General features: G+C 49.8%; 1 protein-coding gene across 2 annotated transcripts; it reads left to right on the forward strand.

The window, feature by feature from the left end:
* Nucleotides 1-23,655, forward strand: RETSAT (retinol saturase). 2 transcript variants are annotated; one of them, XM_007067449.4, is made up of 11 exons: nt 2-246; nt 2,698-2,880; nt 9,942-10,183; nt 10,723-10,924; nt 14,113-14,310; nt 15,743-15,862; nt 16,775-16,913; nt 18,543-18,652; nt 19,668-19,834; nt 21,495-21,654; nt 23,347-23,655. In XM_007067449.4, the coding sequence occupies exons 1-11, from the start codon at nt 87-89 to the stop codon at nt 23,490-23,492; spliced, it is 1,827 nt and encodes a 608-aa protein (XP_007067511.2). In that variant the 5' UTR covers nt 2-86; the 3' UTR covers nt 23,493-23,655. The 2 variants fall into 2 exon arrangements, with proteins under 2 accessions (XP_043392460.1, XP_007067511.2); XM_043536525.1 differs by lacking the exon at nt 2,698-2,880 and having other exon boundaries at nt 1-246; nt 23,347-23,645.
* Nucleotides 23,656-24,113: the final 458 nt, after the last annotated feature.

Consider the following 24,113-nt stretch of genomic DNA (forward strand, 5'->3'; position numbering starts at 1 on the left):
ACTTCCCCCTGGAAGGAGGGGCAGGTGCCCTTTCAAAGGGCTGCCCAGCTTTCAGGGGCATTCCTCGGAGAGAAATCACAGCAGTTATGTGGCTGTACTGGGTCCTGCTCGCCCTCCTGCTTCTCGCAGTGCTCAGGAGGCTCCTCAGGGGCAGCAGCTCCCCCAACCCTTTCTCTGCTGACTGCAGGAGGCCACCTGCCCCGCTGGTGACTGACAAGGATGTTCGGAAAAAGGTTATCAAACAAGGTACCTGAAAGTGCTTTTGCTGGCAGCACCTGCTCCAGCCACAGCTGGAAGGGGGGTGGGCGTGATGGGGAGTGCATAGAGGGAAAATGGCCCCTTACCCCGGCAGGTTGTCTGGGCAGAGGCAAGCCAAGAAAGATTGGAACTGGGAGCTGTATCTTTCTGCACAGCTGTTCTCTCATTAGCCGCTTTCCAGATCTCCTTCTCCACCTCTCTGTCACCTTTGTCCACACACACACACACGCTTCCTCCTTATACTCACTAGTGCCTGCCCACTCGCACCCCTCCACATCCATCAATATCTGAAAGTCAGTGCCTGCATATACCCCATACCCACCAACACCTGCCAGTGCCCTAGCCCCCCTCCCCAATAGCCAGGAGTACTTGTATGCACCCTCCAGCCTTTTCTTTCCCTGTGGTGAAAGCACCCTACCCCTTTCTGCTGGCCTAATTCATCCCTTGATTGGGTAATTTGCCTGAAATCGAGGCTGCTATTCCTCAAGTTAAGTGCATTCCCTCCCCTTTCTCTATATAGTCAAAGAGCTGTGACTCAGAGATAAACCTCTATGATTCCATGCGGTGGTTTGTATAACCGACCCTCATTGCCCCCAGGTAATGCCCACACCCTGTTAGGTAATGCCAAATGACTGGGCTGGTGTGCAGTTTAATCATCCACATATGTTTCGCTCATGTTCCAAAGTCTGGAACGAAGTGTTCTGTTTGTGGAGGGTAGGCTATAACTCTGCTCCTTGGTTCTCCCTACCCACCTACCCACTTCCACTTTTGCCTCTGGGACAGCTTCTTTTCTTAAAGCACTAAGGGGCATGTTCCATCTCTGGGGGGAATGCACCAGAACTAGGAACAGAATCTTGCATGAACATTAACAGTGTCTATTTTCACCTCTGGAAATTGTACTGCTCTCTCCACATCATGGGGAAGGAAGAGACCCTGCCCCAAGCTTGTCTGTTATCTTTCATCAGATCTTCCAAGCATCACGTGTGGCATTTGGCACTTAGTCATGTGTGCCCACATCCAAAAAAAATGTCAAGGGAGTCAGATTCCATTGCAAAATACCCCATAGCCTAGGAGATTTCCTAGGAGAAGTGCACTGAGCTGCAACCCAAGACACCATGAGTTCTCTTCCCCTGGGCTGCTGTTAATATTTCTTCCTAACCATTGCTAACCAAGACCTCAGACCACTACTTTAGGGGCAGTAACTATCATTGATCCATCTTGCAGATACGATAACAGAGGTTATGCAACGTCACGTCAGACAGAGCTGCGACAGAACCCTCATCTCTAATATAACAGACCCAAGTCTCCCCCACTTTGCCACGCTGCCTTTCAGAAGGACTGTGCCAAGCTATGTGCTTGGTTGTGCGCTAACCAACTGCTAGAGCACACTGCTCCCAGAGCCAGGAAATCCTAGTACTCAACATTCCCCTGCTGTGTAACCCGCTGACAGAGTGTATCAGGTCTCCCTCAGCAGGCTGCTCCACATGGAAGATAACAGCCTACTTCTGCCACTGGTTATTTGTGTAGATGAAAGGTATAAATACCAAGGAGCTGGAGAAATAGTTTACTGTGTGGTATGAAGGTGGTAGGAGTATAAAGGTAAAGCTGAGAAGAGAGAGATCTGGTCCTCCGGGAAAGGGTCTGTCCAGGGGAAATGTGAGACAAGGTGTGGGACCAATTTTATTGGACCAATCGGACAATCCTATTGTATGGGATGTTTACAGCTTGACTGGAGAGTGTATTTAGATGATAAGCCCTTTGGCAAGGACCGAGGCTGATCTGGATGCTCTTCTAGCTCTGATTCTGTTCTGTGAAACTGAACTGGTGAAGCAGGAGAAATGTTGATCCTGAGCCTGGTTGTGAAAGGCTGGTGTCACCCTTGGTTATTCCAGGGGCAATTTGTAATGACCCTCCTGGCGGGTGATGAACCTGAGCTTCTTTAGAAGCCCCGCTCTCGGGAGGGTAATCTGCTGCCAGGATACATGATAGTGCCCCACCTTTTATAATCGGTTTGATCTTGCCAGCTTAGCCAGGACCATCCCAAAACTATCTTACAGTCTTGCACTTTACACAGTGAATATGTAAACCAGCTCTTTGCTCTTTTGCCAAGAGTCTCACACCCCTGTTACAAGAATGCCCCTCCCCAAAACTGGAGAGTGTCGGACCCGGGCCTCCATCCTGAGAAGCAGCTTCCTTGTGACCCGCCTTGCACTTCCCAGTTCCAGCAGGTTTGGAAAGAACAGCAGTTCCTGCACTATTTGTGCAGCAGCCAGGGAATGCTAATGGGCCCGCATCTAACACGCAAAGCCTTTAGAAGGTAAACAATGGCCCAGTTTGGGTCTGGTCCTAGGAATGAGCAGGGGAAGACAGCAGGAGAGTTACTGACCCAGTTGTTGGAGGTAGCCACGTGTGGATGACAACTTTCTCCTTCTTCTTCAGCTTTCTCGGCTGCCAAGGTCCCCGAGAACCTGGATGCTGTTGTGATCGGAAGTGGCATCGGGGGGCTGGCCGCAGCCGCGCTCCTCTCCAAAGCTGGGAAGCGAGTGGTGGTTCTGGAGCAGCATGGGAAGGCGGGCGGCTGCTGCCACACCTTCAGCAAGAACGGCTTTGAGTTTGATGTAGGTGAGTCTGCCCAGAAACCGGCCGGGAGGGAAATCAGATGGCACCCGTTGAGAAATGGGCCCCAGCGGAAGGGGCAGGCAGTGCCTTTCCTTGGTAGCGACCGTGAATAAACAGGCCCAGGTCTTGAGAGAACTCTTCCTGAGCGTTCCCAGAAAGAAGCATGTGACAGAGCGGTCCATCACACAGTAGCCCGGAGGGCTGGTTTGTGAAAGGGCGCTATCTGATCTGCATTAAAATCCTCTCAAGACCGAGGAGGAGTGGGAAAGGAGAAAGCAAGGAGCGTGCCTATCTGCAAGAGCACAGAGACCCACTTGGTCCAGATAGCTTGCAGAGTTGATTGGCCGCATAAGAGCAGAGAACTTCTGCAGCTGGGACTTCTGTGAGCCTATAAGCCCTGCGGTTGGAGTTCCTGCCTTGCAGAGTTTCCAGGGGCTGGACTGTAAACTTCAACTTCTGTTAAAGTCACCGTATGCCCCTTGGCCCATCCATCCAGAAGTGAGTTCCGTGCATGTGATTCCCTGGCTCCCTCCTGCTCACTCTAAGGTGTAAACCTGCCCTGCTAATAAGTAGGTCTATGATTTTTAACACCCACCTCACTGGCCCCAGACTAGCATTGGCTTGTGCATGAGTGCGTGGGATAAGTAATCCTGCACTCTTTTTGCCACATAAGGGATATTGAACAGCTGAGGCCAACCTGTCGAAGGTGCTACAGAAACACTATGGGTGTTCTTATTGTTACTTTTCAAGCAAACTAATATTTACAAATGATGATGGGAGGAGGCAGAAACAGCACGGCAGCATTTTGGAAGGTTTTTTTAATAGACGAAAACAGAGATAGGTTGTAGGATTTCCCCTGCAGTGTGCCCAAAGCTATTTGAAACGCTTGACATTTTGTTGGTCAAAGGTGGCTTATGTAAAGTTGGAGAAGTCTGGTGATGGGTGGGGCAGCCGCTCAGCCGGCTCTGAGCCAGAGGAGGGGTCAACAACCGGCTTCCCAGTTATAAAACCATTCTTGACTCTTCCGAGTCTCCCAGCAGCTGCATTGGCCGGGGGCCGAAAGGCGAAGTCGGTGTGAAGCTAGCCCTCCCCACACAGCAGCGCGTAGCTGGACTCAGAAGGCAAACAGGTTTATGTTGCCTGGATTACACACCTTTGAAAAATCACCCCCTGAGCACAGGGAGCAGATTGTTTGCTGAGCTTATAAAATGTTCCCTAAGGACTAGATTGAGCTGGGTTGACAGGTGGCCTGCCGCTGTCCTGCCTCGAGGAGGAGCTCTGGGAAGGGATTGTACTTTGGGGCACAATTCACCCCCTCTTTCACTCTTGCTTGTTGTGCGGGGGGGGGGGGTAGGGTGGGAATACATTACTTCAGTCCAGATCCTCAAGGACTTCCAGCCCAGATCCTCTGGAGTTAGACACCTAAATACTTTTGTGGCACCCCTTTCCAGAATGCTGCTTACTCTCTCCTGTCCCACCCCTCACCACATTAGTCCAAGGGGAGGAGCAGACAGCAGCATCAGTAGGCTTCTGTTTTTCAGGGTTTATTTGTAGCAATTTTTGAGTTCTGCGTGGATGTCCAAAACTCAGGGGGTTTCAAGGTTTTCTCTTTGTATGTACCGGGGTGGCCAAACCACAGGTCACAAGCCCCATGTGGCTCTTTTACAGTTAAAGTGCGTCTCGCGGCGGTCCCCACCTCCATTCTCCACCTACTAGGGGAGTGGGGGGGAGAGCTTCAGGCTTCAGACACCTGCTGGGGCTTGGGGCACACCCAGCTCTCGAACTTCTGAGATTCATAGATTCATAGATATTAAGGTCAGAAGGGACCATTATGATCATCTAGTCTGACCTCCTGCACATTATTGTATGCAGCTCAGAGGGTCAGTAAGTTTGGCCACAGCTGGTATATACTGTAATGAGTAACGTGTAGATATTGTAATCACAGTTGCCGACTTTCACACGGTAAATAAGCACTCCGACTTTCACAATAAGCCAAAAATCAAACAAATCCCATTTCAAAACAAGGCCAAAACCAGCCAATCCCTAAGAACCCCAACTCTCTATGTGACTAGATCCCCCCGGCGTGCAGTCTGGGACTGTGGTGGGCCCGCTGGGCACCCCGACTCTCTCCCCTCCCCCCTTGCCCCTGCTTGCCGGGAGCTGATCAACAAAAAGAAGCAACAAGCTACAAGCCAAACAAGCTACAAGCCAAAAACTAGCCAACAAGCAACTCCCAAGCCAATTAAGCCAAAAACAAGCCCAATTTCTGCATTTTTTTCACGGGTTCGGCATGTCTGATTGTAATGAGTAATCTCTTTGTGATGTTCCCTAGTGCACTTTAACGTCGTACTCTTTCAAACAGTGGGCACCAGCAGGCTCTACACAGACCAATTAATTAATGCACTTGTTAGTGCCCTTTAGAAATCATATCCCTGTAGTCCACAGGACTGCTCTGGGTAGACCAGCCCTTAGATACAAGCCGGGGAGCATGAATTGAGTAGATCTTGCCAATGTTTTTGCAGTGCTTATTGGATAAACACGGTTCTTTGAGTATGAGCCGTGTTGTATCGGTGATTTTAGGTTTTAACCGACCCCTAAGCATAAGCAAAGTAGCTTAACAGCAGGTAGAACACTCCTTCGGTTTTCCCATCTCACCCCTAAAGGAAGCCAACGTTTTCATTCCCTGCAGTAACACCCTGAACATATGTCTATTTATTTGTGGCAGCAGAGAGCTTACGCTCGCACAGCAAGCTAGCTTCGTGCTTAATTACCCCAGCCCCTGCATTGCAATCCCTGAGCAAGGCAGCGCTGGTGGGCTGAGAAGAAATGCGTAGTACGTGCTTTCCAAATGTTCTGGCAATCGGCAGATACTGAATGGCTCCCGGGGGTCACTGGTAACTAGCAAAGCTCCGAGTAGCCCTCATGCTCCTTAAAAAGATGCTGGGGACAGGGTTAGGGCTGGGGCCGAATCCCATCCTACGAGCGAGGAGATACAAATGGCTCTGTTGCAGCCCAGTCTTCAGCTGCACCCATTGCTCACTGGGTGCTGCTGAGAATCCGGCACCAGGTCTAAGGATTCAAGAATGAAACCGTATTCTAAGAAGCTGCGTGTGTGTCTAAGGGTGAGTCTGCACTGCAGCCGGGGGGTGTGACTGAAGATATACCCCAGATAGCTGTAAGACTAGCTGCCCCCCTCAGGCTCCTTCGCTGCTCTTAGTACGACACATGCTGCAGTCACACCTCTGGCTGCGGTTGTAGAAAAGCTTGTCTCCTATTGTTTTATTTGAGAACAAGTTCATGTCCTTAAAAAGACTGAACTGTAATGAATACACACATGGAGTACGGGCAAGATCTGAATCCACTGCCTTATACCTGGTGTGTCATTTACACCTGCGTAGAGCAAGTGTATAAATCTGATCTGGGGGCCTCGAACACCCAGTTGGTACAGACGTCAGTGGCATAAGAAGGTGCCCAGCAGTGATGATCAGCTCTGCAGTCTTGATCATGGCGTTTCCCTCCTTTTTAGGTGCTAACATTTGCCGTCTAAAAGGTCCTCTTACCATTATATTTTTTTTCCTTGTGGAACTAATTGGTGTGCACTTAAAAGGAATTGCAAATAACACATCTCTAGTTTCAGAGGAGCAGCCGTGTTAGTCTGTATCCGCAAAAAGAAAAGGAGGACTTGTGGCACATTAGAGACTAACAAATTTATCTGAGCATAAGCTTTCGTGAGCCACAGCTCACTTCATCGGACGCATGCAGTGGAAAATACAGTGGGGAGATTTTTATATACACAGAGAACATGAAACAATGGGTGTTACCCTACACACTGTAACGAGAGTGATCAGGTAAGGTGAGCTATTATGGTAACACCCATTGTTTCATGTTCTCTGTGTATATAAAATCTCCCCACTGTATTTTCCACTGCATGTATCCGATGAAGTGAGCTCAGGAAAGCTTATGCTCAAATAAATTTGTTAGTCTCTAAGGTGCCACAAGTCCTCCTCCACATCTCTAGTAATACCCTTTCCCATAAGGTTCCCACTGATTTAAAATGAAAATTAGATTGGGGCCTCTAACTATAAATATGTATGGTATGTAGGTCTTCTTGAACACACATTTTAGCAAGAATTTAGGAAATAGTTTGAACTGTTTAAACAATATATGTTCACGTGTATAAACTCTATATATTTTGTACGTATCCTGAAAACTAGTCTTCGAGGCCTAATTATATAACGTAAGAAAGATTTTAAGATATGAACACCTGCAGTTAAGGTAAATTTTTATAATATGCCTGCCTTTTTTAAAATAGACAGATACTGATGCTTGATTTGACATTCAAATTTAACTTTTTCCCCTCTAATCTTAGATGTAGTAAGAGTATTGTTAAAATCCCTGTAAGGTCTTCGTATTAGTTGTGAACATGCAAGTGTTTGACACGTGATTATTATGTAAGCATTGCTTTTAACATAATCTTAGATCTGGATTTTGAGAAGCTTGGATGCTCTGAGTATGGATTTTGCTGCTCTTCCTTTTCCCCACTGTAAGCTAGATAATTGATTGACTGCCCTTCAGATACTGGCTTGTTTTCATAGGAGTAAACAGAATTCTGAGACATGAAGGAAGTGCCAGAAACAATACCCAGCAGGGAATGTCTCTACCTCTCTTAGTCACAGTAATGTTGGTGACTAAGATAATTTTAATTCCCGGATAAAAACATAGTTAATTGGAATTAAGGTTGAGAGTACATATAAGTCACTTAGAGGTAAAAACCATTAGAGATCTTGCATTTCTTTCCAAAGCTAGTCTTTCAAACCCAGGGAATTCACAGGTAAGGTTAAACTTAAAAGAAATCCAGACATATTAGGGTAAGAAATGCACAGCTAAGTCACTCAACCAACTTAACTCTGTCTTGCAGTGATGCTATGCAATAACCACACAATTGTAGATTCAGATTCCAAGGCCAGAAGGGAACCACTGTGATCATCTACTTCCTGTATCGCACAGGCCAGAGAATTTCCCCAAAACAACTCCGGTTTGAACTATTTTTAGGAAAATGTCCAATCTTGATTTTAAAATTGGCGGTGATGGAGAATCCAGTCCAGCCCTTAATTAGGGTTGCCAACTTTCTAATCGCACAAAACCGAACACCCCTGCCCTGCCCCTTCCCCAAGGCCCCACCCCTTCCCTGAGGCCCCGCCCCCACTCACTCTATCCCCCCACCCTCTGTCATTCACTCTCCCCCACCCTCACTCACTGGGCTGGGTCAGGGGGTTGCGGTGCGGGGGGGGAGGAGGGCTTTGGCTGTGGATGCGGGCTCTGGGGTGGGGCTGGGGATGAGGGGTTTGGGTGCAGGAGGGGGCTCTGGGCTGGTAGGGCTGAGGGGTTCGGAGTGTGGGAGGGGGCTCTGGGCTGGGGCAGGGGGTTGGGATGTGGGAGGGGATACAGGCTCTGGGGTGGGGTCAGAAATGAGGAGTTCAGGGTGCGGGAGGGGGATCTAGGCTGGTGCAGGAGGTTGGGGCCTGGGGGTGAGGGCTCTGGGGTGGGGCCGGGGATAAGGGGTTTGGGGTGCAGGAGGGGGCTCTGAGCTGGGGCAGGGAGTTGAGGCACGGAGAGGGTGTGGGCTCCAGGAGGGAGTTTGGGTGTGGGAAGGGGCTCAGTGCTGGGGCAGGGATTGGGGTGTGGGCTCTGGGAGTGAGTTTGGGTGCAGGAGGGGGTGAGGGTGCAGGCTCTGGGAGGGGGGTTGGGTGCGGGAGGGGGCTCAGAGATGGGGCAGGGGGTTGGGGTGTGGGAGGGGATGAGGGGTGCAGGCTCCAGGTGGTGCTCATCTCAGGCAGCTCCCCGCAAGCAGCGACATATCACTCTGCTCCTAGGTGGAGGCGTGGTCAGGTGGCTCTGCGCACTGCCTCCACCCGCAGGCGCCACCCCTGCAGCTCCCATTGGCTGCAGTTCCTGGCAAATGGGAGCTGCAGAGCCGGGGGCAGGGGCAGTGCACGGAGCCCCCGTGGCTGTCCCTCCATCTAGGAGCCACGGGACATGTCACAGCTTGCAGGGAACTGTGCGGAGCCAGGTAGGGAGTCTGCCAGCCCTGCACCAACTGGACTTTTAACAGTCCAGTCAGCAGTGCTGACCAGAGCCGCCAGGGTCCCTTTTTGACCGGGCAGTCTGGTCAAAAACCAGACACCTGGCAACCCTACCCTTAATCAAGTTGTGTTCCTAGATTTGATTCAACTGGCTCTTTTTTTAAAGACACATTAGACTTACAGTTTTAACAGTGACCTCAGCAATGTGAAAGCAGAATAATTTTCCAAAGGTACAGACTGTGAGGTTGTCAGATGTGTTGATTTGTTGAGATACATGAGTATGGGGTCACCCTTCAGGTTCTGTGTGAGAGCAAGCAGGATGAAGGTGGGGTATAGGCTGCTTTTCAGTAGGCATTAGAGGTGGAAGTGAAAGCCTCATGGAGTGTTTATCAACAGAATCATAGGAGGTGTGGGACAAGGAATGCTGGAAATCTTACCCTTACCTTCTTATTTCCATGCTTTTGAGGATTTGACTGGGTGGAGTGTGTCCTGTTGCAGCCTTTCCTGTCACAAATGTATTTGTTAAAATGCCCCTCTAGCCTTTTGCATGTGCGGTAGAACCTCAGAGTTACGAACACCAGAGTTACGAACTGACTGGTCAACCACACACTTCATTGGGAATCAGAAGTACACAATCAGGCAGCAGGAACCAAAAAAATAAAAAAGCAAATACAGTATAGTACTGTAATAAACGGAAACTACTAAAAACTAAAAGGGAAAATTTTTAAAAAGATTTTTCTTCTACATAGGAAAGTTTCAAAACTGTATTAAGTCAATGTTCAATTGTAAACTTTTTAAAAGCACCACCAGACCGTTTCGTGCAGCGTTACGAACATTTCAGGGTTCCAAACGACTTCCATTCTTGAGGTGTTCGTAACTCTGAGGCTCTACTGTATCCAGCATGTCACATAGCCACATCCCATTGCAATCTAATCTCTGGGCTGTGGCTTTCTTGTGTAACCATTCGCCGTTGCCTTCCAGGTATTCATTACATAGGGCAGATAGGGGAGAGGTCCCTGATGCGCTTCCTTGTGGACCAGCTCACGGAAGGGCAGCTGCAGTGGTCCAAGATGCCGTCTGTCTTTGATGCAGTAGTTCTGGGGGAGCCTGGAAACAGCAAAATGTATCGCTTGTACAGCGGGAAGAAGGAGTACGTCGAAGGGCTAAAGAAACAGTTTCCAGATGAAACCGTGGCTATTGAGAAATTTGTGAGACTTGTAAAGGTAACACTAGCTTTGTCTTTATGATGTTAACTCCTCCTCTCCGAGTCTCAGTGGTCATCCAGCTGGAATAACACCCTGCACTTCAAACACAGGGATACACGAGTGTCCAGCTCTTCCCACTGGGGTGCTGTGGTTTAGAAAGGATTGAATTTTTGGGTGTAAGATGACGACTGTCCTCAAGGTGGTATGGCTACTGGGGTTGCCTAAGGGCAAGCGCATTCTGTCGGAGGAAATGACCCCAGGGCCAAGGTGTTACCAGAGATCCCTGGGGTGTCCTGCATGTCAGAGCTGCTGGGTAACTAACATTCTTGAGCCAGAGTGGGAGACTGAGCTGGCCTTTTGGTACTTTATCAAGTGACTGGCAAGAAGGCAGCTTGTGGGCAGCTCTGGGAGCTGCTGTGTGATCAATGTCTCCCTCTATGCAGCCAAGTTCTCTGGCCCTTTGCCTTGCAATGGCAAAACTTCACGGAACTTCTGCTCCAGCCCAGTCCCCGAAGCCATCTGTGTTTCTTCACAACCGTTGCTTTTTCCCCTTTCAGAGAGTTGCTCAAGGAACTACGCACATGACTATTCTGAAAATGGTGCCTTTGCCCCTGGTCAAGTTCCTGAGCCGCACCGGCCTGCTGGCATGGTTCTCCCCTTTCTTTAAGATGACGTCCCGAAGCTTGACAGACGTGGTCAGTGAACTCACTACAAACGAAGAGCTCAGAGCGGTATTTAGCTATATCTTTCCCACTTATGGTAGGTGACTTGTTTTTAGCAGACAGACCAGTTTTCTGGTATAAACCCTCTTCTCCGAAAATATCCTGCCTGGACTGCCCTGTGGTGCATGGGAAACCTTGTCCATTCCTTGTCCCCTTTCGCAGAAGTCCATGTTTTAGCTCTGGGGTGCTGGTCAGAGTCCAGTTCTGACCTTTACTTTCTGCAGCCCTGAGTTTTCCTTGCAGTTTCCATCGGGCACAATTTTCTTCACATCCTGCTCAGAACTCCGGTTTTTGCTTTGAGCTGCTAACCCCAGAGATGGCTGCATTTAGGTGGGTAGAACAGTTAGCTTGTATGGGGAGGTAGTAGTGAGCTTTATAGTTAGGCTGCCTAACACTTTCCAGTATAAAAGACTTTTGTAACCTCTTTCGAAGAAGCTCTGACATCTCTGCCGTCTACAGCAGGCCCCTGAAATTCAGCAGGGAAAGCCCTCAGGTTAGAGAAGTGCCTTTTCTTTGTCTGATGAAACTCCATTCAGGTTAAACTACTGAATACCACCATTTCCCTTCTGTCACGTGTGCTCCCAAGGTAAAGTGGGCAGCCTGCCAAAATAATCAAACATGAGCATTCTAAAGGGGTGGGCCCCTGCCCTCCCACATGTTGCACTGGGAACGTCTGGAAGCTACCAGAACGGCTGGGGCGGGAGACCCTGGCTTGGCTCCCCCTTCAACCACACACATGGAACTTGTCTTCAGTGTCCCATCCTGCCTCTGGGTGCCTCACATGGGGCAGGAACTTGCTCCCAACACCAGGGGAAGGGACGCTGGACTCCCCACAACCACTCCCCAGCTCCAGCTTCTGGCCCCATCAGACCATCCTCTTGTCTGGAATAACAGCCTTCTCCAGCCGTCCACGAACGTAGCTAGTCCCGCAGGTTGAGTGGAAGCCGTCCGTGCCGCAGTGTTAAAGGTTCAGGATTCAAACTCTCCTGATGATTCAGGGGTTGTCAGAGTTGTACATACCAGAATTTGTTTTTATGTTTTTCCTCTCCCCACCCCCCCCAAAGAAACCTAGGAAATCACATATAAAAACCTGCGTCAAAGTGATGTTATATTGTTTGCAAAGTCAAGCACTCAAAAAATGCTCAACCTGAGGTTGCCCAGCAACCTTTACTCTGATCCTGGTGCATACAATATATGAGACTGTCTTTAATTACAGGATGAAATACCATGTGTTTCCCCCAGGATCCCTGCCTCATTCAGTTCGCAGGAGAGACATGCAAGGGGGCAGAATTAAGGTGGGATGGGCAACTGTAAATCTGACATTTCCTAACATTGCAGGGCTTGACTTTGCAACCTAAATCATGCTCTTTTAGTGCAGCATTTTAAAACATGTGTCTACCATAGAGTTTGTAATAGGTTTTTCACATCTACCAAGTACACGGGGATTTTCGGATGAAAGGTTCTATGTACGCGTCAGGGTGCGTTATCAACTACTAAAAGGTCATGTTCGCTTTCAACTCCATTAAACAGAATCAGGACCCACTGAGTGGAAAAAGAAGATCAGTGGAGAGTAAAAACCACGTGAAACCCTATTTTTAAAGAAAACCCAGCAGGGGTTGGAGAAGAGACGATGACAGCAATATACAAGTTAATGGTTGGGGTGACTCACACGCAGGCATTTGCTGGGCTGGGTCAGACAAAAAATTTGCTAGCATGCAGATTTCCAGATGACTGCAGAATTAAAGTCAGGAGAAAGCCAGCTGTCAGTCCGAGTGGTGCAAGTTGCCATCCTCAGCTGCCTGCAAAATCGGTGCTCGCCAGGCATGAGTCTGGATGACCCAGCCCGGCAGAAAGAGAAGCAGACCCAGCTGCCATGTGTGTGCATAGATTGCTACTACCAGAGGCGCTGTAGAAGTTATTAAAACTTCCGGCTTAGTTTGCCAAGCTGCTCTCAGACACTGGCATCCTTTAGTCAGAGATTTATAGATTTTAAAAAAAACTATGAAAAAAATTAAGAGCATTGTGATCATCTTGTCTGATCACCTGCATATCACAGACCATAGAATTTCACCCAGTTACTCCTGTCTTGAGCCCCATAACTCGACTAGCTAAGAATATCTGCCAGAAAAGCTTCCAGTCTTGATCTGAAGACTTAGAGATGGAGAAGCCAGCACTTCCCTAGGAAATCTGCTCCACTGACTAATCACCCTCACTGTTACAAATTTGTACCTTCTCTCTCATTTGAATTTGTCTGGCTTTAAGTTCCAGACAAAGTTAGTCCTAGGACTCGATCTCATTTCTCCAGATTTGTCTATAAAGGTTTAATTGTGTATTAGTTATAACTAGTAAAGGACAGCATTGCCAAGTCTTGCACTGTTATCCGGAATCTTGTGATATCTGATGGTGGTCTTAAAGCCCCAGCTCCTGGAGTCAGGTTATTAGGTAACTGTAAACGTCTTAAGCCTAGTTTTCACTTAAAAAAAAATTCTGGCCCCTCAGCTGGGGAGAAAAACTTGAAAACATGAACTGTCTTACGGTGGCTGTGCTCTGACTGATCAAACTGCTCACTTTATGATAGAGACTGTTTCTTTGTCTGGCCCCCTATTCTCTGGAGTGCCGCAGTTCTTGGCCCTCTGCTCTTCTCTGTCTAACTTTTAGACCTATTATCTCTACTCTTAGCAGGTTTACCCTGCCAGTATTAACTGGCCACACCTTTCACCCCCTCTTCCATCCCCGTCCACCCTCTGTGTACCTCTTGGTTTGTCTCAGCTTCCTTCAGCTAACTGTCACCAAAACAGACTCCCCCTCTTAAGCAAAAGGAACATCTCCCCTGGGAGCTGCATACACTTCCTCACTCTGCACCTTCCACTGCCCGTAACCTCAGCATAATCTTTAACCCAAGACTTTCCTCCTCCTCCTCCAGTGTGCATCTGAGATTGGGTCCGAGGAGATGTAGATAGAGTTGGTGTCATCTCCAAATTAGTGTGATGGTCTCCCTTAGTCTTCAAACCATAGCAGGAAAAGAGCTGTTAGTCATTTATTCATTGCAGCATTGCTCCGTACACTGTGTTCTTAAATGCATTGTCTAGTTTCAGCGGCTCCAATGATGGGAGACCGTTCCACAGCTTAATACAGCTCTCTTCTTGGTTAGGCTGCCTGAGGGAGAAACGCAGCAATGGAAAGTTCTGTATGGGAACAATCCCTCTTCTTTGCTCTGTCTTCCAGGAGTGGTTCCAGCCAGTGCCAGCTTCTCCCTACATGCGGTTCTTGTGAATCACTATATGGAAGGGGCATGGTATCCCCGAGGTGGCCCCAGTGAAATCGCCTTCCACACCATCCCGGTGATTGAGCAGGCTGGCGGGGCTGTTCTAACCAAGGCGGTGGTGCAGAGCATTTTGGTGAATGCAGAAGGCAAAGCCTGTGGTGAGTAAGGCTGGGTCAAGCCTCTCCCTTCAAGCTCACGTCAGCCCCTATATCAAAGAGGAACAAGGTACCCTCTGCACAGATCCCAAACTGCAGAGTACAGAGCGTGTGTGTGTGTGTGAGGATGCGTGCAGAGGAGCCTGCCCTGCAGAGGAGCCAAGGAGCACTAGAAGGGCTGGCCAGCTGCTGGAGATGAGCCAGCGCATTGCAGGCAAAGTAGAGAGACTGGGGCTTTGTTCTGCTTTCCGTGCAGTCAGCCAGCTGGCCACCCTCTCGCCCTCCCCTCCCCTGGCACTGCCCCCTGCCTAATTCTAAGGAGCTCTGGCCCCAGCTGAGTGTAAGCTGGGCCCATGCAGGCCACCAAGCTATCTAGATCCTGATATGGCACCTCAGACCCTGCGCAGGACTCTATTGAAGGAATATGTTCAATATTCCTAGCGAAGGCATCGAACTGCATGTGAGAGAGACGTCGCCTAACGCACTGCTAGCTGGCGCTCAGCTATTGTGGCAATGACGGGGGTTTACGAACCTCTAGAAAATGGGGAGCTATTGCAGAGAGCAGGGCAGGGTGTTCACAGCAACCTGCACGGCTAAGCAAGTGAGCGGCACCTTATTGGACAGAGAGTGGAGTCTCGGTTACCCTGAGACAGGAATCTGGAGTGTGCCAGATTCTGTCTGCACCTCAGCACAGGCACAAAGGAGTTGGGGCCCCATGGAGATGCAGCTGGGCCCTGAGCTCATTTTTACTAGAAGGAGGGGAGGGCAGAGCTGGAATGGCGAAGGGTGTGAGGAAGAGGAGGGATAAGTCACCAATAGACACACCTTCCCCACAACGGCTCTCAATCTGAACTATTTGCATACTGCCAACCCCCATTCCCAGTGACAAGTACCCCCTCCCTGCTGTCCGGTCCTAGCACCTCCCCTGACAACTCCAGCTAAGGCCCTTTTCTGACAACCATCCACAAAACCCAATTCCCCTCCCAGATGCCAGCTCCCCTTGTCTCCCATCAGTGGCAAGGAAGCCAAGGTCAGCCCTGTTTTCACAGATGCAAAACCTCCCATTAATCTCTGGCCTCATCTGTGGCCTAAGGGTTTTCTATAGCATCCACCACGGCAGTATCTTGGCATCTAGAGAACGGATCTAATACTTCCCAACCTGTGAGCGCCTGGAAATGCTAGGAGTGCCATCAAAAAGCCTATAAATGCTCTCCCCGGTTATTTATGTTTTTGCCCCCATGTCCAAATGCTCCTGTGGTAAGTCCCTGCCTCACACTCGATCCAGCCCCCTTCCTGCACCTGACCTGATCACACACCGTTTGTGTCTGTCACTCCAGCCCCATGAGAGTAAAGGGCTCCTGCCCCCAGCCAGTGCAGAGGAAAGTGGCCTAGGGGTGGATTATTAATTTTTTTTCATCTCACCTTTTCCTTTCAGGTGTTAGCGTGCAGAAAGGCCAAGATCTCGTGAACGTCTTTGCTCCTATTGTGATTTCTGATGCTGGAATATTTAACACCTATGAGCGGCTATTGCCAGCGGAGATACGAACTTCACCTGGTAAAACACCATAAGCTTTTCCACGACACCACTGCACTTAACAATGGGCAGCTCCTGAGATCTAACATACTAAAAATCCTTGTTGTACTAATCTCCTCCCAGATCAGTTCCCCACTACTACTCGACCATAGTTATCACATGGTATTAGAGGGGGGTTGCTTGATAGCAAGTCCTATAGTTAAGGATGCAAAACTGTTTCCATTCCAAATGATTTTGTGGAAAAAAAATGTTTGAAGTTGTTTCTGTTTTGCAGAGTTCGAAATCACCCACTTTCCTTTTTTTTAAATTGATTGTTTTCATTATATTTTTATCAAAACCAGTTATAGAATTATCACAACTCTGTTGACCAAAAACTGCATTTGTTTTACACTAAAGAACAGGTTGTCAGTACAGGAAAAACTTTGAAAATGACTTCAATGCATTTTGATAAAAACACTGATTTTAAAAGCAAGATCCACAATTTTGCCAAGTCTTTTGGTTTTGTTTGGGGGAGTTATTTTTCTATTCACAAAACTTGTGCAAAAATTTGAACTAGGTCTTCTGGTACTTGAGGTTTCAAGGAGATTTAAGTACATGGAAAATTTGAAGTGACAGTAACATGGTGAGCTAATGGGAGCCAAATATTAAATTAATCAAAATTTCAAATTAGGGTCTCTGTTACTCTTCTGTAACTCAAATAGTTGGACCAGATTCTTCAAACTTGGCAGAAATCTTCTCCTTTGCCTCTAGTGTAAATCTGGGAAATCTGAGGCCAATCCCATTTGAAAAGCCAAAGATATGGAGGAAAAGGGCAGGATTTAAATTGGGCATGGAAGCTGGGCTCAGTCTTAATTAGGGAGAAGCTACCACTTCTCCATGATGCAACCATGGGGGATGGGAGATTAATCTTCTGTTTGCTCCCCCCGTGTGCAGATATTCAGGCTCAGCTTCGCATGGTGGATCACGGCCTATCAGGGTTCAGTGTCTTCATCGGACTCAAAGGCTCAAAGGAAGAGCTGGGACTGGAAGCCACAAACTACTTCATCTACTCGCATCAGAACCTGGATGAAGCGTAAGGAGAAGCTTTGCTTCTGCAGCTCAGCATGCCTCTTCCCCAGTTGGCGTCCGATTTACTTTATATTTGACTAGCAGGATGGTACCTATGCAAGCCCTGGCTACTGCCACAATATTGTAACCCACCTACGTGTTCTGCTGTAGCAAGCGACAAAGTCCGCCCAGTCCCCAGCCATAAAATTGTCCCTCTCAACTTCAGGGTGAAGCGTGATGGACAGAATTCAGAGCAAACAGTTGGGTTCTTGCCCAGGAGTCTGTCTCCAGTTCAGAAGACGTGAATCTCTTCAGAGGGGCCCAGTAGAGTTTCCAATAATGTCCAAGTTGGAGAAGTGCCCAGGTCCCCTCATTTATCACCTGGCTAAGTTCAGATGTGGGGTGACTTGCAGGGAAATGACAGCAGCACCCCTCCAGGGAAGGTTACAGCAGGAGGGGCGTCACACACATTGGAAGGTGGAGACGTTTGCCTCATGCCGGCAGAAAGGACCACCCTGGTCACCTAGTCTGACCTGTGCTACAGGGGAGCATGACAGGCACCCAGCTTCACCCAACTCATCCTGCCACACGCAACCTTAAGCGTGACCCCAGCAGCATTGACAGTGAAATGTCTGTTCATGCAAGGAGGTCACAATCTGGGTGCTGGCCAGTTGGCATCACACAGCACATTCAGTTCCCTGCTCTACCAGAGCTCCCTGGGTAATTTATTGCTCTGTGCCTCATTTCCTAACCTGCAAAATGGAGATAACCCGTCATTTGTCTTGTCTAGTTAGCAGGATAGAGACTCTCTCTTATGTGAGTATATACAGGCCCAAGTATAATGCCCCAGATGTTACAGTAATGCAAATAATAAATAGTAGTAATTTGCGTGGCACCATCACAGATGAGGTGAGGCAAGGTATGGTCTTGAGGACTCAGAAAGAACCTCCAGCCTGCAGAGGTTCCCATATCTTCCGAACCAGAGCCCGCTCTCTCTGACCAGCAGGAGCAAGGATGAGAAGGTAGATTCAGGAAACTAGTCGCCAGATATAACCAGGAGCTAGACAGATCAATGTTTAGGAGGAAAGTGTCCAGTAGAACACCCAAGGCTTATAACTATAAGCCACTCACAGGTTTCTTCTGTGCAGTTGCTGATTCAGGCATTGAGGGGATGCTGTCTGTCTTTGGATTTTGTACAGCACAGCAAAGGAAGCTGATAAAACAATTGGATAAATACCAGCGAGAGAAAATCCCGCAGCATTAGTTGCTCATGGCTGATAAAGAGGGATTACCCAGCTGGCATGGAACAAAACTCTCCACCTTCCATACCTGGTGAGGTCTCCAAGTGACGATCAGCCTGAGACAGGGCATGACAAGATGGTTTTAGGCCCCATTTTTGCTATAGAGGAGGAAGATGTGAATTAAACAGCAGGAGAGCAGCCATTTGCTGGTGCTCCAAGCACATTGGGGACTGCTCTGGTGCGGCATAAACCACCCAGAGAAGTGGTACCAGCATGATCTCTGCAGAGATTCCAGAGCAAGGGGGAGGTGTTAACAGCAGCATGGTGCTGCCTGCCTGTTTCCTCGTGCACATGTACTGACCTGGTTGATCGTTAGCCAGAGCTCATGGAAAGGCTTCTCTGTCTCTCTGCAGCATGAATTGCTTCCTTACTGCCTCAAGAGAAGAAGCTGCAGAGAACATTCCTATGCTTTTTGTTACATCTCCGTCATCCAAGGACCCCACCTGGCAGGAGAGATACCCAGGTAAGGGTGGTCTCTGTACCATGGCCAGAACAACTCTGCAATGGGGTGGGGGTGGGAAGTCTATTTCTAGCCCTTGTTTTCAGCGTGCTGGCCACAAGGAGGGATTTTTCTCGGACGTTTGAGACAACAGTCTTTTCAGCCGCTTTCTAGTTCTTCAAATGCGGAATAAATTAACTGTCTTCCATGGGCGGGAGGGAGGGGAAGCTAGTTTTCTCCATCAGAAGCTGATGTTTTAGAACTTACTGCTCATGTAGAGAGCAAGGGGACAAGTGAAGAGAGGGTTCGGCACTGCCTTGCCCTCTATTGCTAACCCCATGGAGGTTTAACTGGAAATTAACCTGCAACAGCAGAGTCAAATCCCCATGGAGTTAGAACTAATCATTACCTGGGTGGGCTGGAATTATGGAGGTTAAATGCAAAACCCTAGCCGCTTACCCCAGCAGTGTTACTTCTGCCACATAGGTGCTACACACTGCATTTCATTGCGCCTACCCGAGAAGCATTTAGAATGGGCCATTGCTCAAGACAGGGCATCACGCTGGTGGTCTGTTCTGCTGTGGGAATTAATAAATTCCTAAGAAGACTTTGGAAGTTAAGCTCCCAGGCAGCGGAGGAAAACGAGAGATTGGAAAGAGCCTTGCCTCTGAGGGTGGGGTGCTCATGCTGGCCAAGAGGAGCTCCTCTGTCTTGGAGACACCGAGCTGAGCGAGTGTCGTTGGTTCAAGCAGGCACAGATGGTGCGCCAAGAAGACTCACCTGACGTTTTCTGGATACCTACAGATGACACCCAAGATGGGTGGGTAAAAGCAGAGGCCATAATGAAGCCAAGGAGCTGAAACACGGGAAGCCAAAGAAGCAGGACATAGGCACTGGTGGAACTGGACAGAGGGAGAACTGTCTGTTAGGAGTGAGTGGAGACACATGGCACCTGACAGCAGAAGCTACCACCTGCCATAGCTACAGTTGTCCTCCAGTGGTGACAATGCAATAAACACCTAGTGCTCTGTCATTCTAGGCAAGTCGACTCTGTGCATCTTGGCGTTTGCAAAGTACGAATGGTTTGAGGAATGGAAAGATGAGACGGTCCAGAAGAGGGGAGCAGTATACGAGAGCCTGAAAAACTCTATTGTAGAGTCCATTCTGAAGACTGTTTTGAAACTCTACCCTCACATAGAGGATAAGGTAAGGAAACATTTATTTATAACACAATCACCATTGCTCAGCAGTGTTCTGTTGTGGATAACATGGCTTAAGAGTCTGTTATACAGGGAAGGACCATGTTGGACTCAGGAACCTCTGGGTATGACCTGGGTGAGCCACCAGCCTGACTTCCACACACAATGCAGTGGGGAGGTGGCAGATCAGGGAAATCTCTTGCAGGGAGTCAACCCCCTAGTTCCCTTGACGCAGGGAGTGGGCAGTGTAGGGACCTCTTCAGGTCTGAGTGGCAAGAGGCTGACCAGCCAGCCACCTGTACTGATGGGGGGATAAAAATCACAGTTTCTGTATTGGAGCATAGAGGCTCTTCGCAAGCCCAGGCCAGCAACGTAGAACTCCACCCCCCAAAGCAGGGAACAGTGCGACAGCCAAAATCTACATACACTGTCCATTCCCATAGCTGTTCAGTCCTATTCCACCGCAGCTGCCAAGGTCACCCCACATAGCCTTCGCTCTGCCCACTGTCTGAGGTCAGTATCCCTGGGGTATTAGCTGTATGCCCCACTGTGGTAGTGGATTTCAGCATTCTTTCCCCGTTAGGAACAGTCACCTGTTACAACACAAGTCTGTAATACTGGGAACTAGAATATGCTACCACTTCTTTTTTTTTTTTTTCCCCAGATGTGTGGCGCATTGACCTTCTTTCAAAACATACTTTTATTTATTAAGAGTGTGAGCTCTTTGAGGCAGGGACTGTCTTTTGGCTCTGTTTGTACAGCACCTAGCACAATAGGGTCTTGGCCCATGACTGACTCCTAGGGGTTATCACAACACAGACCCGTTTTGCAGTGTATTTATATTGGGAGATTTTGGGTTTTGGCCTTTTCAGGGAGTTTTGCACTCTTGGAAAACAATAATTGCACCAAAGGAAAAGCTTTGGCGATGTGATCCCCTGCACGCCACAGCTTGCGTATGCTATGCATTGCGAACTCCGTCTGTTGTGCACAGTTGCTTTGGTGTATAAATGGTTTTAGTTAGAGAGCAGTGAGGCCCAACTGCCAGTGTGCCCTTAGCTGTGTGGACATGTTGATTTCTGGTGTGCTTATTATGGTGTATTATCCACTAGATCTCCACATTTTTTCTGCATGGCCCTCCCCAGGGGACAGACGTTGGTGATGGTGACTGACTAAAGCTGAACGGCTAGGAGAACGGACAGCATATATATGGGTTTATAGCTTTACCTGGCCTTTCCAGGCTTGGTGGGGTAGGGTTTTGCATTGCTGTCCTCTTTGCTCCCCCCTCCCCTTCCCGGCCATTTCTATAGCTGCTCCAACCACTCTTCCCAAAGCAGAAACGCAGGTGCTAAGACACCCAGGACGTGCCCTACAAGGTGCAACGGAAGCAGCAATGAATATCCTGGCACCATCCAAAACTTAGGAGAAAACCAAGTCCCCAAGGAGAAACTGGGGGAGAATCAAATCAGTAGGGATGGGAAGTGGCTGATTAGATCATTCCGTCTGGCTGCTGCAGCAGCAACCCCAGGAAACGCGCTTTCTTGGGCAGAAGATGCTTTTCAGCTTTCTGCGGACCTCCAGCAGCCCCCTTATCTGCACGGGCCCTGCTCAGTTACTGTGTCCTGCACACAGGTCTTGGAGGGCTCCCTTAATGCCTTTCTCCTCAACAGATCGAGTGCGTATCATCCGGGTCTCCACTCACCAACCAGCACTACATAGCTTCCCCCAAAGGAGAGCTGTATGGAGCTGCCCATAGCATCTCTCGCCTGCAGGCTGAAGCTACGGCCACGTTACGCCCTCAGACCTGTGTGCCAAACCTCTACCTGACAGGTACGCTACACCGAGGGGGTCTCGGCTGGATCGCCCCACTCCTGACTCAGTTTCCCTGAGCATGGCTGTATTTTCGCCTCCGTCTCCCACAGCCAACCTGCCGGGCTGACTTTCAAACCGGGGAACACCTTGCCTAGCAGAGGGTGATGTTCAAAGCGTCTTCAGGGCTAGGGAGAGAGAACTGGACAATGCAGCATAGAGAAGGGACGGAAATTGAATTTCAATTATCCAGAGGCTTCCCCAGCAGCTCTCAGCAGCTCACCCTGCATCCCATGTAGCTGACACCACCACACCCCCGCAAGTACTGCCAATACCCCTTCCTTCTTCCTGAATTTTTAAAACCAACCAGGAATGAAGGGGTTAAAGTCCGCTAGCGGAGAACCCTGAAGGATGCGATGGTGAGGACATAACAGACCAGGATTTCTCTGAGAAAGGAGGGATGTCACAAGGGCTAGTGAGAGACTGGCTCCAAGACCTGAGACTCTGGGGAAGGCAAGCAAGTCGGAGCAGACGGTCTTAGGCAAGGTGGGCTGGGGTAAGGAAAGAGCAGCGCTGAGGTTACTGCCGGGGGAGGGGGAAGGAAGTGGGGAAACAAGCAGCCCAAAATCTCTGGCAAGAACCATAGCAAGTGAAAAGGCGGCTGTGCGTGGCCACCATGGCGCTGTCTTACTGAGCCAGCTGGCAGGCGGCTCCCGTGCTGCTGCTCAGAGCTTTGCCAAAGCCACAGAGCGACCCCAGCAAGGCCCTTCAGAGCCCCGCGGGCAGCAGGGGAACCATCAAGACCCCTCCGTTTCATGCTGCTTGAGCTCCGAGCAGCAGAGCCTGGTGTTAGTCAAGGGGAGGATGGCCCCTAATGGAGACAGGGGCACAAGTAGAGAAGACCCGCTCCCCTTGCAGCAGCAGGGGGCACTGGAGGCTCAGTCTTTCCTTCCAGCTAACGGCACCTAATAACCAGAGGAGATACAGGACAGCAGCCGGGTAGAAATCCGGGCACCCTGCCCCTTAGCATCTGCTAGGAGCAGCGGGCCTGGACCTTGTCTTCTGCCCACCCGGCACGTTAGCGTCTCCCTCTGGCGAGTAGGTCTCTCCACCGTGAGTCCGAGCAGCTCAGTGTTGGAAGAGGTGGCTAGCGGGGGTCATGAGGCCCCATGTTCCCTGATACCTCAGTTAAGGAGCTAGAAGAGGAGGCAGGGGAACAGTCCAAAGGCACAAATAGCAGGTGCCCAGCTCCCAGCGGCTAACGGGCTGCCTGGAGAGCTGCCCTAAGTGCATGTGTTCTGCTCAGCTGGGGAGCTGTGCCCAGCAGGGAGGAGGGCTGACAAGCACCTGCCAGGAGAGGAGCTGGCTCAGCCGTGCACCGGGAGGCAGATGCCAGTAGCTCGGGGAAGGCGAAGGGCGCAGCGGGTTGGATACGGCAGCCACGAAGGCTGAAGCGAAAGGCTGCTCGGCGGGGGGCAGAGAGGGTGGGAGTGATTTGGGGAAAGGCAGAGGGCAGGTTGGTGGGTGGTCAGGCAGGACCCAGGATTGGCTGTAGCGCCAGGCTGTCAGGGTAACCCCCTGCAGGAATGGCAGAGTGCCAGGCTCTCCACCAGCCCCACTGGGTTCAGCGCAACCCCAAGCTGTGCGTTCTTGGGTGCCCGCTCTGAGCGGTGCCTGGGAAAGCGGCAGTGACGGCGTGCCATTGTCTCCTAGGGCAGGACGTATGCTTGTGTGGCTTCATGGGAGCGCTGCTAGGAGCCGTCCTGTGCGCCAGCGCTGTCCTGCAACGCAACCTCTTCAGCGACATGCTGCGTCTGTGGCGAAAGAGCCCGGCTAACAACTCCAAGAAGAAAGACTGAGCTCCAGGGACCCAGCCAGCCAGCGCCTCTCTGCCTCGTTCCCCTTCCCCCATGGCTGTGCCCTAACTCAGGCCCAGACATTGGGTGTCTGGTCACTTGTAACACAGCGTGACTTGTAGGACTTTTGTTTTTAAATAAAAATTAACCAAAAAAAACCCACTGTACAAATTTTTAAAGGCTCAACTCTGTGGATTAAGCCAGGGACATCACTGCCACCTCGGTGGTGCATAGAACCAGCCGCCACTCCCTCCGTATCTACAAATGGCTCTCAGGTTTGCCTTGGACCTTGGCTGTTCATTGCACACCTGCTTCCCAAACCCCGTGCCTCATTCGTAGGACGCACCAGGGAGCAGAGTCCAAAACCAACAGCGTTCACCAGCTTCCGGGCTGACCATCTCCAGAGTGGGATTCGTTCCTATGCTTGTAATCAGCTAGGCAGGAAATCCAAGGGCAGCAGGTTTGGATCCAGTAAGGGACCTGATGCCGAGCACCTTCCATCATCAAGGCCTAGGAAACTGGTTCAAAGATGGCCACCGCCAAAAGGTGCCAGCTGTTTTTTAATACATGGTCACAGTTCCTTCCTTTCTCACTGACTGTGGCCCCCTCCTACCTTACCCTCTG

The sequence above is a fragment of the Chelonia mydas genome, chromosome 26, assembly GCF_015237465.2.
Source record: "Chelonia mydas isolate rCheMyd1 chromosome 26, rCheMyd1.pri.v2, whole genome shotgun sequence".
Classification (NCBI taxonomy): domain Eukaryota; kingdom Metazoa; phylum Chordata; order Testudines; family Cheloniidae; genus Chelonia; species Chelonia mydas.